Raw genomic sequence first — 13,803 nt, forward strand, 5'->3', positions numbered from 1 at the left:
TCTTGGGCTCACCCATATCTTCTGCTACCACAGTCTTCCCACGATCCTCTGTGTCTGGAGTAATCTCCAACTCCCTTTCCCTGCTCCGGTACCTTTGCCTCCTGTAAGTAATATTCTGCCGGTCCTCCTCACTCATAGAAAAGTTTTCCCACGGCTGAGCCAAAATCTAAGCTCTAATACCACTGTAATGTTCCAAACTTAAACAAACAGTGATATGCAAAAGCAAATACGATTCATACACAAAAAAATAAAAACGATCAACAAATGTTCAATACACTTTAGAAATGAGAACCAACTGAGCCATTTTATTAATGAAATGGAGCAAGTACAATAGTATGGAAAATGCACCTGGGCTTGCCTCAAGGGCAAGCTTGACAGAACCCAGGTGATAAACAATAATCTCAATGCTGGAAAATGACTGCTCCTCTAATGCTCTGCGCTGTTTTCTAGTAACTACATTGCTGGCTGGAAAGGAACTGCAAGAAATCTTGTCTCCGGTGCTCAGAAAATGATGAAGCTTCAGCCCCAAGCTCTTTGGCCAAAACCCACAAAAACCCAGAAAGGGTTTGGCCTGAATCCAACCTCCCAAATTCGGCCTCCTTTATGGCCTATGCCCTCCAAATTGCTCCAGGAATACGGCTTGCAAGAACACCCACAAAATCCTCCTCCAAACTTTGAAAATGAAGCAAACACCACTCCTAGTATTTCTTCAAACATCCACGGCAAAGTTCAGCCTCAAAGACTGATACGCTACCCACCACGTGAGCACCAAGTGCTGCCTCTGCGCTTGCCTAGGAAGTGCGAAAGTCGCCCTGCAAAGCAATACGCTCCACCAGCTCCCAAACTCTCCCGAATGTCAAAAATCCTCCTTTGCCTCCTCTCCGGAAATCTCTCACCCAAACTCCACTGCAAGACACCACAAGCAAACTCAGCCTCCTCTTCACTGCGTCCTCTAGGAATACGCACCACCTGGAAGTGAATGGTACTGCTGGAAATCGCAATGAGATCCTCCTCTTGAAGAAATGAAGAAAACCTTCCTAGGGTGGCACTTGAAGTCCCCCAAAGAAAGGGTGAGCTCTTCGCTTGAAGAACTCGTGCTAAATAGCGAGTGACTCGGCTATGCAACTCGAGCAACCAAAGAGAAATCGATATACCAAAAAGTTGAATGAGATTAGGAGAGCTGCCTTCCTTATATAGATTTTCTTGATCACTTTTCCCTCCAATTCTTCCTCCATCGTGGGCCCTCACTTAACCACCTCCATGCAAATCGAACTAGGAAGTGCGTATTTCCCTAGTGAGGGTGGCACCCATGTGTAACTTAACCACAACACAAATAACTTTTCCTAAGTCTAATCTCCTAATAAAATCGAATGGGGCCCACTAGCTCCAAAATTGGCCCCATATTACAAAAATTAATCTTGTTCCAAAATAATATAGGAAGGGACATGACATGATATGCCCCTCATCCATCCAAGCGCTCAACCAAAATCAACTTGTATGTCTGTCATGGGCAATGAAAATGGAAAATAGATGATAATTCATGAGGTACATGTATTTGAATAGCAACATAATGACAATATACTCCAAATGCAGCTTGCTTAGGCAGGGTTTTCAAGCTTGTACAAGCTCTCATACGGTATGAAGGGTGACACACTCAACTGAGGTCAAGTAACCACTGATTAAGCCATCTCCAATGTGCAAATCCATCACAGACCACCAGTTGGCTGATCATGCACCATGTACCCCAAATCTCATGAAGCACCCCCAAACATGGTGTAAGCACTTTTGGAGTAACCCCAAAAGCTAACTAATTGTGCATGCTATTTTGAGTGCTTTTAGTTACCTTCTTGAAAGCTACAATGGATTTTTTGTTACTGTTTCATTATATTAAACATGAAAGGAGGTACTTGTTTACGATATATGCTTTTGTTTGCTTTCCTTGAATGAATGGCTATTTCAGCACTTCACTGTGGAATATGTGAAAGTATAGATTGAATGGGTACTAATTGTGATATTTTTCTTGGAACAGGCTTGGGACTCACTGGGACAAAACTTGGGTGTGGGGAAGGTGGGTGTGGGGCATGTACTGTTATGTTGTCTTGCTATAATCCAGTTAAACAACGAACTGTGTAAGTTCTTGCTCAATGAATATTTGACATTAATGCACAGTCAATAGCTGTTTTCGTCTTAAATAGAAGAGTACAAAACTGCATATTGACTAGAGTTTGTTCAAGTCTCTAAACAGCCTTACTTAGTTTAACTTTTCTCTCTTATCACATTATCACAACAATGCCTTCCATTGCTAATTTTTTTCTAATAAAAGATGAACTGAGAAATCATAAAATGTACTATTTAGGAAGATGCTAATGTCCTTGAGATGCATACAGTAAAAGCACTCCTCGCATATAATATAAATTGTCATGTTAATATTTTTCTATCACGTGTCAATGATGAATTTCTGAGGCAGCCATCGGGCAATCAATGCATGTTTGGCTCCACTGTATTCGGTGGAAGGTATGCATGTAATCACAGTGGAGGGTATTGGGAATCAGCATCAAGGTTTGCATCCAGTGCAGGTACTTCCTGTATATGTTCTTTCATGTGCATTTTTAACTTGTCATATTTGGAAATAATCTTGAATAGTGTTGATTTTGATTCGTGGATTAAATATTTTCTTGAAATATGGGAAAATGTATGAAACAAGTTTATTTTGAAACTACACAAGACAATTCCATTGGTACAACCGTACAAGTCTCTCCTGGCTATCGCGGATGACAAATATTGAATAACATGCTAGTCACATTCCAAAGAACAAAACAATTTGCAAAAAATAAAGTACTTTCAAGCATTAATTATAGTCGTGTTTTCCTTTTTCATTTCATTATAGTTACTTTGCAAAAGGCCCATTGCATCTTGGATATGTCAATTATCCCAAGTCTAATCTTGATTGGATATCTCCACGTTTAGTATGTGACTGCTTTTAGCAATTTGTTGAAAGTTTCAGTTTCACTTCATGCATATTGAAATTGAAACGTACAGGCCTGTTAGCCTTCAGTCATTATGGAATTTCAATTGCCAAAAGGTTCCAATGAAAATGTGGACAGGAAAACAACTCGGCTCTTAAATACTAATGATATCATTTTCCCCAATTTTCTTTTATAGTTCATAATTCTTGCAATAATTTTCGTGTAATGCATGTGGAAACTGATAGAGAATAAAAGAAGTCTACAAAAGCATTTCAGAAATTTACCTAGGGTCAGTGAAATCCACCATGCAAGGAACGTTTAATTACTCAAAGTAGAACTTGCTACTCAGAGAGTTTGCATTGGGGTGGTCAATCCTTACTAGAGGTCAAAGAGTTCAAAGATATCATCTGCTATGTGTTACCTTTAAATTAAAGTCCAAATATGGGCGTTAGTCTACGGTGAACTAAGAGGTTGGCCACTTTTACCTTACCAACTCTTTTCTACACTTTAGACTAAAGAAGAGGTTCCTAGCCAAGCTGGGATTTCCTATGGATTACTAGGTTCATTCATTGTGCCGGGAGGCGTTCTACAACCTAGTATATGGGAGATGTGTAGGTGTTAAACGTTAGATGTTAGATGTAAACATTTTTTAAATTCAATTTTTTTATACTGTAATTTTGTTTTTATTAATAAAATTACGAACAATATTTTAGATAAAAGAAAATCATAATATATATCATATTAAAATATATAACATATAAATAGTAGTTATATATTAACATTTATTTTACCATATAAATTAAAATAATGATTTCGTAACCATATTTAAATTTAATTAATAGGCACATAAAAACTTAATACCTACAATAAACTTACGATATAACAAGATTCTTAACCGTGGATATTCACCCCCACTTTACCATGGATATTATGAACCTGTACATAGGTTTTGCTACAATACCATGGGCCAATATCATGGCTTATCAATACCACATGCCCAAAAACCATAACTCATTTCAAAATCAAAATATTTTAGAAATATTTTATTCTAATTTAATTTTATAATATTTTTTAATGTGAATCTAAAAGCAAAAAGTTGTGGGGGAGATGTAGTGGTGTAAAATATCCAATCAATTTTTTGAATTCATTAAATAATAATTTTTTATTTTTAATTTATTAATTTATGACCCTTGTACAAGTTGGAGTTCCGACGACTTAATGACATGGTCCATGTTTACAATTTTCGATTGTGGGTGAGGCAACTTGAGAAGACACTTGATGTGGAGGCCATCTCATTGGATGAGATTGACACCACCGTTGCATGGAGGGTTGAGGCCAAGAGGCCTATCATGGAGTTGATCCCTGATTGGTTAGAGCAGGAGGTAGTTGAGGGGGTAGAGGAGGAGGAGGAGGTGACGCTGCCTACCACTGTCACCAGTAAAGGACTTGGTCTACCTCCTATAGCTCCTAATTCTTCAGCTTCTAGAGCACAACAAAGCCCACTGCCAGCCCCACCGCCTTCTTTATTTAGAGGGAAATCTGTTACATTTTCTCGCAAGAGGGGCAGAGGAAATCAATAGTATTAGTTACTTGGTTCATTTTATTGTATATGACATTATGAATCATGATATGAGATACATTATTATATTTTTTGTTGATATTTTGTGGCTGAGTTGGGACTCGGGGCTTAGTATTCAAGATGTTAGGTCCCTATACTACTAGTGTAACCCCTTATTGTTATTAGTACAACTCCCTTATTATATTGTTGTGCTCATGTAGTCCCCATATTGTTATTATTGTGCTCCATGGAAGCCCACTATTGTTATTATTGTGCTCTTACATTATTATTGTTATGTCGGCTCTAATTATATTATGACCCCTTAGACTCTTATATATAGAAAGGAGGTCTTGTCATTTGTATCATCCAAGAATTGTTCATTTGTGTAATGTAAAGGAGGTTGATCCCTCTAAGAGGCTGAATTCTAAGGCGTTGATCTATCTTTTCTATCTTTTTGTGAGCTGGTTTCATAACATTTGGTATCAGAGCTTTGGATTTTAGGGTTTCGCTGTTCCAAACAGAGCATCGCGGAATTTTCGCTATAACTTTTTCGCTACAAAGTTTCAGAAGCTAAAACAAAAACCCATTTGAGAAGAGATCGGTCTGAACCTCAAGTCTAAATTTCAGATCTTGTCTCGCTATATTTTCGGAGATATGATCTGAGGTTAGGGTTTTTGCAAGCTCCAGAATTTCATCTCAAATAGGTCATTGTGGAATTTTCGCTATAATATTTTTTCTACAAAGGTGCAGACTCTAAAATTAAAATCCATTTGAGCAAAAATCATTCCAAGGTATTTGAGACTCCCAAAGGCCTCCCACCTATTCGTGATCATGATCATGCTATTCATTTGATTCCAGGAAGTGTTCCTCCAAACATCAGGCCTTACAGATATCCATATGCCCAAAGGAGTGAGAATTCATTCAAAAGTTGCAGAAGATCTCAGTTTAAACAATATTGCGAGAATTTGACAAGCAAGGAAAAATCATATTGGAACCTAAAGCAGACATAGAACCGAGAAATCAACAGCTACGAAATAGATCAATTTTAGAGTATCTCATCAAGTGGAAGAACTTACCCGCTGAATATTCCACATGGGAGGACAAGAATTTATACAGAAGCATCAAGATCTACTCAAGCATTGAGGACAACACTTTTTGAAGGAGAGAGGCATGTTAGGTCCCTATACTACTAGTGTAACCTCTTATTGTTATTAGTACAACCCCCTTATTATATTGTTGTGCCCATGTAGTCCCCATATTGTTATTATTGTGCCCCATAGAAGTCGACTATTGTTATTATTGTGCCCTTACATTATTATTGTTATGTCGGCTTTGATTATATTACGACCCCTTAGACTCCTATATATAGAAAGAAAGTCTTGTCATTTGTATCATCCAAGAATTGTTCATTTGTGTAATGTAAAGGAGGTTTCCCCCTCAAAGAAGGCTGAATTCTAAGGCGTTGATCTATCTTTTCTATCTTTTTGTGAGATGGTTTCATAACACAGGACATGATTCATTGTTATGTGTGATGTAGCACTAGACATGATATTACACATCTTATATATTAGTTCTCTTTTCATATTTATGTGTCAATTTATGTTATGGATGCTTTAGATATTAAAAAAATTGAAAAAATGAATATTTTTGTATTTGCCGATACTTTTTTTTTTGTTCATGATTTCGGACCCTTGCCAATTTAATCGCAATCGCGATGTTCGCAACATTGGTATAAAGATCACAAGAATAAGAGACACAAGATGTAGGCACTCTACCAGGGAAAAACCTAGTCTAACTTCTTCCTTCAGTACTTAAGACGAGATAATACAAGACTGTTCAACCTGGACAAAGACTTCCTCCAACCACCAAGTTAGCCCTTCCTTCCAGCAACTTCGATCTAGATGTTCGATCCTGAAGCAGTAGCACTTCGACCTAGCAAATCCAGAATTTCGACTTTTCCAGCAGCAGAACTTCCACCCAGCAAAGCCAGAATTTCAACCTTCCCAACAACAGAACTTCGACCCAACAAATAGCTAAGTGACTTTGTCTAACATCATGCAAGTACTAAATGTAATCATAAACCCAATGCAACCAACATATCATCCAATCAATATAAGAACAACTATCCCCCTACTTACTCATGCAATGGATCCAAAGGCAACGGCAAGAATGGCCATATGGAAGGTCACAAGGACAGGAGGTGGGAAAATAAAATGACCACACATAAGAGATCATGGATGAAGAGGGAATAAATGGATGCAACCTATTACATAGGATCCTCTCCTTCAACCAAAAGATAAAGATATCAACAATTAAGCTCATAATCTCTGATGAATGGCAACCTCAAGCATATCATCGACATCATGGTCCTTATCATGTGTATTGTGCTTCCTGGCCATCATAAGGTCATGATTGGAAGGAAAGTGAGACTGATGACATGGAGAGACACAACAAGCAGGTTGCTCATGATTATACTTAAGACAAAGAGAGGACTCCTCATTATTAGCGATATTGTAAGAAGGGTTGAGGCAATGTTACTTGGGAGTGGGAGCGAAAACGGGAGCGGGAGCGACCATTTTCAGAAGCTCCCGGTTTGGGAGCGAATCCGGGAGCGATTTTTTAAAAATATATATATATTTTTATATTTTTTAATTTTTGATACATATATGTCAACAAAAACATGTAGAATGATGAATTAGACATAAAAAACATAAAAAAACATAGATTGATCATTGAACCATATCACATCAATCATCTAGAAATTATAATCGTCATCAACCATGTCCACAAGTTAGTAAAATACATATTACAACTGCAACATATTGAGTCTTATAAATCATGATTCATCAAATTCAATCTTAAAGTTTCAACTTCAAGCTTTCAGAATTGAAAATTCAATAACATTTATCATCATTGATCACCAAAGTTGTACTTGTAAGCTAAGTTTAACCTTTACAAGAAGTAATATCGAAGATATTTCTAAGTTCTAAGTTCTAACTGTTAACATGATATGAAATGTTAAAAATTTATAAAATGAAACATGAGTAATGAAATGAAATGAAACAACTTTAGTCTTTCACAAAGCATCATATTCATAATTCACAATCATTACCAATGAGTTATAATTGCCAAGGCCCAACTTCAAACTTCAAATTTTCATTGTCACAGTGATATAATGTTTACAAAAAATATCATTATGATATGAAAGAGTCAAGAGTCAAGGACTCAAAACTCTACAATTATGAAAACTAAAGTCTAATAGAAACTAAAAAAGACAAGTAAACTGTAAATCTACATGTGGCCCTTGCCACGAGAGTCTCCAGGAGTATAAGCAGGTCGTGGTGGTCTTCTAGGAGTCTCCCGCACAGACCGACGACCAGAACTAGAACCTCCACGCGAGGGTGTAGATGGAGGCGGCGACAGCAAAGGAACAAGACTCGGACCTCGAGCACTGCTACTGGATGGTGGAGGTGGAGGTGGAGGTGGCATGGCTGCTGCAGTTGCTTCATTTTCATCCCTTACAAGTTCCTCTTCTAGTTCTTCAATATGTACAATGCCATCCTCCAAATTGTCATCCTCTGGGTGATTGTCCCAAATTTTATATGTGGGATCCTCATTAGCCCGATCACAGTAATGACTCAACAACCTCAAGTTGTAGTGCACATAAACCAAGCTTTCTGCTCGGTTTTCATTGAGTCTGTTTCTTTTCACATTATGTATATAGCTGTAGGTGCTCCAACACCTCTTTGCAGAAGAAGAATTTACAACCTGTGAAAGAACTTTTTTTGCCAATTTTGGCAAAAGTCCGTGGCCGCCATATGTTTCCCACCATGTGAGAGATTCAAATTTATCTTTGTCGTCCATTGCATGGAAGTTACCATACAAACCAGTGCCACTAAAGTATCTGCCTATTTCAAGGCGTACAGTTGCACATTCCTCCTTGTCAGGTACCAAATTTTCTAATGCTTCCAAATATCCTTTAGTTACCTCTGGATCTAAATGGGGTTCGGTCCTAACCCCACCCCCTGCTGCAGGTTGGCCCAACCAAGATGTAGAGTAGTATTTTGGCGTAAGGATATACGCCAAGCAATGTAGTGGAAGGTTAAGCCTATTCCACCGTTCACACACACAATCATGAATCAGTTTGTACAAGTTGGGATCTCTTTTATGAACAATGTCTTTTATTTCCCCCAACATGGTATCCATTTGCTCATACACCTCGACAATCACTGGTTTGTCTGTATCTGCAAACCGAATCATGTTATAAATTGGCTTGGTGAAATCCAATACCTGCCTCACACTTGTCCAAAACTGCCCATCAAGAGCGCCCTCCTCCACCATTTCAAAACCTGCCATGTCAGCTACATTTGTAGCCCTTTCCTTTAATACCTGCCAATGCGGACTTGATACCATGCTAGCTAATGCATCTCTTACCTTCAAAAGGCGCCTGAAGGTGAGGTAATAGCTACCAAATCTAGTCTTCGCAATCTTCAACAACTCCAATCTCGAGTGACTGCGGAAAAGGCCATGGGTATTGCTATGATTTGTAATAAATTTTATCATTTGTTTGCCTTTCTTGTACAAATTACCAATCCATTGGTATTGTTCATTTTTGTTTTTGACAATATCATGCAACAGAAGGTTCAATGTGTGAACCAAACATCCAGACCAAAATATGTTGGGGTATTTATCCTCAATAATTGCTCCCGCTGCCTTACAATTAGGAGCATTATCAGTGATGACTTGGATGACATTGTATGGGCCAATACGCTCAATTGTTTCAAGTAATGCTTCTGCAATGTTGATGGCGGTCTTGAACTTGTCTGAGTAATCATGTGCAGCTAGAAAGATGGGACCACTAACAGACACAACAATAACACTTATCAATGGCTTGCCTTTTACATTTGTCCATCCATCAGATACAATGGACATCCCATGGTCAGTCCAAGAACTTGTCATTTTATTCAAAGAATGTGATATTTTTGCTTTTCCATGATCAAGGCCAACGATTCTTGCCTTGTCATACCCAGGGCTCTTGTATCCTTTAGGGGCATCATTTATGGCAGAAACCATTTCGTGCCAATAAGGTGAGCGAAGAACATTGAATGGTATCCCACATGCATAGAGAAACCTGTAAACTTTTGAATCCACATCATTCCTACACCACTCATCAAGGAAATCTGATATGGTTCTACGCCTTAAAGATGATGACCCTGTGCCTCCATGTCCATATCCATTGCCTTGGGAGGATGCTGAAGGAGTTCTTTGTGATTGTGAGCTTGGTTCAAAGAAACCCCTTGATTTTTTTGTTCTGTATTGGGCCTCCTCCTCTTCCCTTATGTATTTGGCTCTTTCCACTGCTGACACCACTGTACAAGTTTTGATTCCTATTTGTTTCTCTCCATCCCATGGCCTTTTCCCGCAGAGGTGTCTTCTAGCACGGGTGTATGAACCTGTGTAATCAGTGTTGCAATGGGGGCAATGAAATTTAGTGGTTCCACCCCCTCTCCCTGTTTCAGCCCTGTTAACATATTTCCACAATGGAGTTTGGTCTTGTTTAGTTTTTTGAGGGTCATGTTCACCCTCCTCCAGCTCCTCCTCACCGGGGTTTTCACCCATTTGACTTTCTCCGGCTTCTTCATCCCCCTCTTCAGTTTGGGGCTGGCCCCTCCGTTTCCTACTCTCCAGCACCATAATAACCATAAAAGGGACCAGGAAGAGGAAAATGCCAAGAAATATAGCCAGGTCCATGGTGTTTGATGTTTGTAGGGTTTTGATTCTTGAATCTGCAAATTAATTTAATTTATTGGGATTAATTAATTTAATTTATTAATTTAATTTAAATACATGATTTTTAAACTCAATAAGCTAAATTAAATTAACTAAATTACTACCTAACCAGCTAAACTAACTAAATTACTAAGTTACTTACCTCTGCAGGCTTGCTCCTCGCTCCTTGGCACTCGCTCCTCGCTCCTTGGCACTCGCTCCTCGCTCCTTTGCTCTTGCTCCAGCTCCAAACTCAAGCTCAATGAAGTAACAATGAATATTTTTTGGCCCATTGGCCTTTTAAAACCAATTTTTTTTTTTTAATTTTTTTTTTTTTGGGTCCGCAGAATTTTTTTCCGCCGACCCGCTCCCGGCCCCGCGCGAATCGCTCTCGGATCGATTTTTAACGCTCGGGAGCGCCGGAGTGATCGCTCCCTAAGTCGATTCCTAATAGACCAGAGAGCGCAAATTTTTTTGAGGGAGCGCGCTCCCGAAAATCGCTCCCGTCCGGGAGCGATTTTGGGAGCGCGCTCCCGAGCCTCTCTCGAGCCGCTCCCGCCCGGAGCGCGATTCGGGAGCGGGTTCGGGGGGGGGGGCGCTCCCCCGCAACATAGGGTTGAGGAAAGGGTCCACATGCGACTCAACTACATCCCTAGGATCATGAGGAAAGACATAGGTCCTATTGATGTCATCATCAATGTTGTAGAAAGGGTCCTTGTGAAAACGATGCCCTTGAACCTCCTGTTTCCCCTCTTCAATATGTGAGTAATCATTGATATCAAAGTCCAAAGGGGTAGCACGATCATTTTTCCCGAGATTTTCATGATGTTCAATGAAGGCTTCCTCTTTAATATCTAATGGTTGACATGCTTGAAAATGCTTAGGAAAACCATCAAAGAATGCTTCAATAGACGAGATGCACCTAGGATTGCAATATGTAGCCATGAATTATGACCTTGGAGGGATTTCATGAATAGCAATATGAGGACATTCTGGTGAGTCATTTCAGCCTTTGATGCATGTACAACAAACATTGCTACATGATTTACTACAAAGAGTGGATCACCATCAAACTTGGGCGTCCCATGTATGGTATTCTGGGTGGCATGTTTAGGGTGCTCAAGGATGGAAGCGATGTCCAAAGCAGGGAATTCATCAAAGCAAGACCTCATATTAGGTTTACACATATCAATTATGTAGGAGTCGCCAGGGTGAAATTAGAGATGCCTATAGAGATACTTGCTGCACCCTACAAGCATTGACCTTAAAGTTCAATGAAGAACTAGGGCTTCGTTCTTCCAATGGAGTCGCCGAGAATGATACGTCAATATTGTCATATAGAGAAAAAGGCACACGTTTCATGTCCCTGGGAATGACGCCAAAAATGTAACCACTCAATCTAGCAAGGGTCATAGTAGGGGTGCCTAAGGGACAACCACTAGACCAAATGAAAACAATAGGACAAAGATCCACTGTCACCTCAGTGAGTGTCCCTTGTTCTTTATGGATTTTCACCAATGGGAGGAGTCCCAGTATGGAGGAAATCACCTGAATGATAGGATCAATAGCAAGGTACGATGTGATTTCCTAGGCCCATTCGGAGGAGAGGCTCAAATAATGGCTCAATGCTTCAAGAAGAAGCTAATGGCTCTCCAAGAAAGGCCTATGAGGAGACCTAGACCTAGGAGGAAGGATTATCCAATTACAAGGGACACTCCTAGACCTAAGGCTTCCAAAAAGGTGAGACCTCTATAAGGGCTTTATAAGATGATTACCATACAAGGCTTTAACACCAATAGAGAGACCTATGGAAAATCCAAGCAAGGCCTAGAACTTAAAGAGAATGAACTTCAATGTGATTATTAGGTCAGACAAGGAGAAAGGAGAAGGTCCTGACTCCAAATGATTAAGTTCCTTTGAGTTTTCAAAAGCAAATGATCTTTGGAATGCCACTAACTTAAGAGGTTCATGGTTCATGACAAATTTCAGGATGAGACTTAGGGCTTGAGATTTCTCTCAAACTATGTCATGTCCCCATTTTTATTCTTCTTCATATTACAACGAGGGTGGATTTCCAAGGCAGGGGATGGCCAGGTCAGTGGAGTAGGGTTATGTCCTCAGAGGTCCCGATGGAGTTTTGAGGAGTTTTTATGGGATTTGATAGCATTTGCTTGACATATTCCATCATCCGCACAATTTGCCTTTCATTCCGTCGCATTCGGACAACTTTCAAAAATCAACGCTATTATTGGGCATAACTTAATTAATTATGCTCGAGGTGGCATTTTGGGGAGATTAATTGATGGAACACCTCAGTAATAACTCCTTGGCACTGGAACGAGAAGATCTACAGGATGGGGTGCTGAGAAGAGACTTCGAGTTGCCGAAGAGAGCATGGTGGGTGACTTGCCATTTTTCTTAGTTAAAAATGACTTTAATTAGTCATTTAATTAAGGAAAAATAATTAATTGGAGAAAAAGGGCCAAAAGTGACTTAAGTGGAATAAAATAAAATTAAAAGGTCACTTAATAAAGTCAATGGAGGAGCTTCTAGAATAATAATAAAATAATAAAATAAGATGCTTCTAGAGGCTTGGATATCTATCCATCAGATCTATAAAAAGAGGAGAGGAAGGTCATTTGGAGACATTTGGGATTTGTGTATAGTCTTTGTGGTGAGGTTTGGAGAACTTGGTTCTCTACTTCAGCAGTAGCCCTAGGACGGAAATCCTCGGGTGATTCAGTGAGAGTGAACGAGCACCCATCTCTTCCCTTGGTGGATCCATTTAGAGTTCATAGGTTGCAGATTATTGATTTATCAGTTCAGTTTTGGAGGTTTAGTGCAGTATTGGAGCAGATTTATTTAGTGGCCATACTCTCAGCCATTTCCAGCTTTCTATGTACTCTCATTTTTAATAAAATAAGGCTGAGGATTTTGCATACATTTCTTGTTCATTTTAAGTTGTAGTTTATGCTTCGTTGTTTTGCTATTAATTTCATGGTTAAATTTGTGCAAATTGTTTATGGTATTGACGGCATAAATTTCTGAAAGTGTTGTTCCAAATTTCTTTCATTTGGGGCATTACAAACTAGACATGGGAATGGCTTCAAACTTTAAGGGTAGCTAGAGGAAACTTGTTAAGTTATGGTATGTTCTATGCTTAGACCAGTTTACTTTTTTTTTTTTTATTAACCACTTATTAGCAATCATATATGCATTAAGTGAAGTGTAGATAGAACATTAAACGATCGACATAAAACAAGCGAAGACAAGAGACACAAGATGTGGTGGCTAGCCAGGGACAAACCCCAATGCGGGGAAATCCTTTGATCAAATCTTCTTTTATCTTCAATAGTTCAGCAGAGAGAGTACAAAATCAGAATTCTGTAATTTTATATCAGCAGCAGCAAACCCTAGGTCAACAAAGTCAAACTTGGTCAAACGAGTTGAAATTGACCTCCAATATGCTTGGTCAATTTCCGGTCAACTAGCCCTTGAACAACTTGAAGA

General features: G+C 39.2%; 1 protein-coding gene across 1 annotated transcript in view; it reads left to right on the forward strand.

Moving 5' to 3' along the window:
* LOC149153420 (xanthine dehydrogenase 1-like) overlaps positions 1–13,803 on the forward strand; it is a 362,995-nt gene that overhangs the window by 11,199 nt on the left and 337,993 nt on the right. Inside the window, exons 2-3 of the mRNA XM_089437948.1 lie at positions 2,030–2,129; positions 2,468–2,576. Coding sequence (XP_089294074.1) covers positions 2,030–2,129; positions 2,468–2,576 — 209 coding nt within the window. The remainder of the gene's footprint in view (positions 1–2,029; positions 2,130–2,467; positions 2,577–13,803) is intronic.

Source organism: Pinus tabuliformis, chromosome 9, assembly GCF_031772625.1.
Source record: "Pinus tabuliformis cultivar Carrire ecotype Pingquan chromosome 9, CPIR1, whole genome shotgun sequence".
Classification (NCBI taxonomy): Eukaryota; Viridiplantae; Streptophyta; class Pinopsida; order Pinales; family Pinaceae; genus Pinus; species Pinus tabuliformis.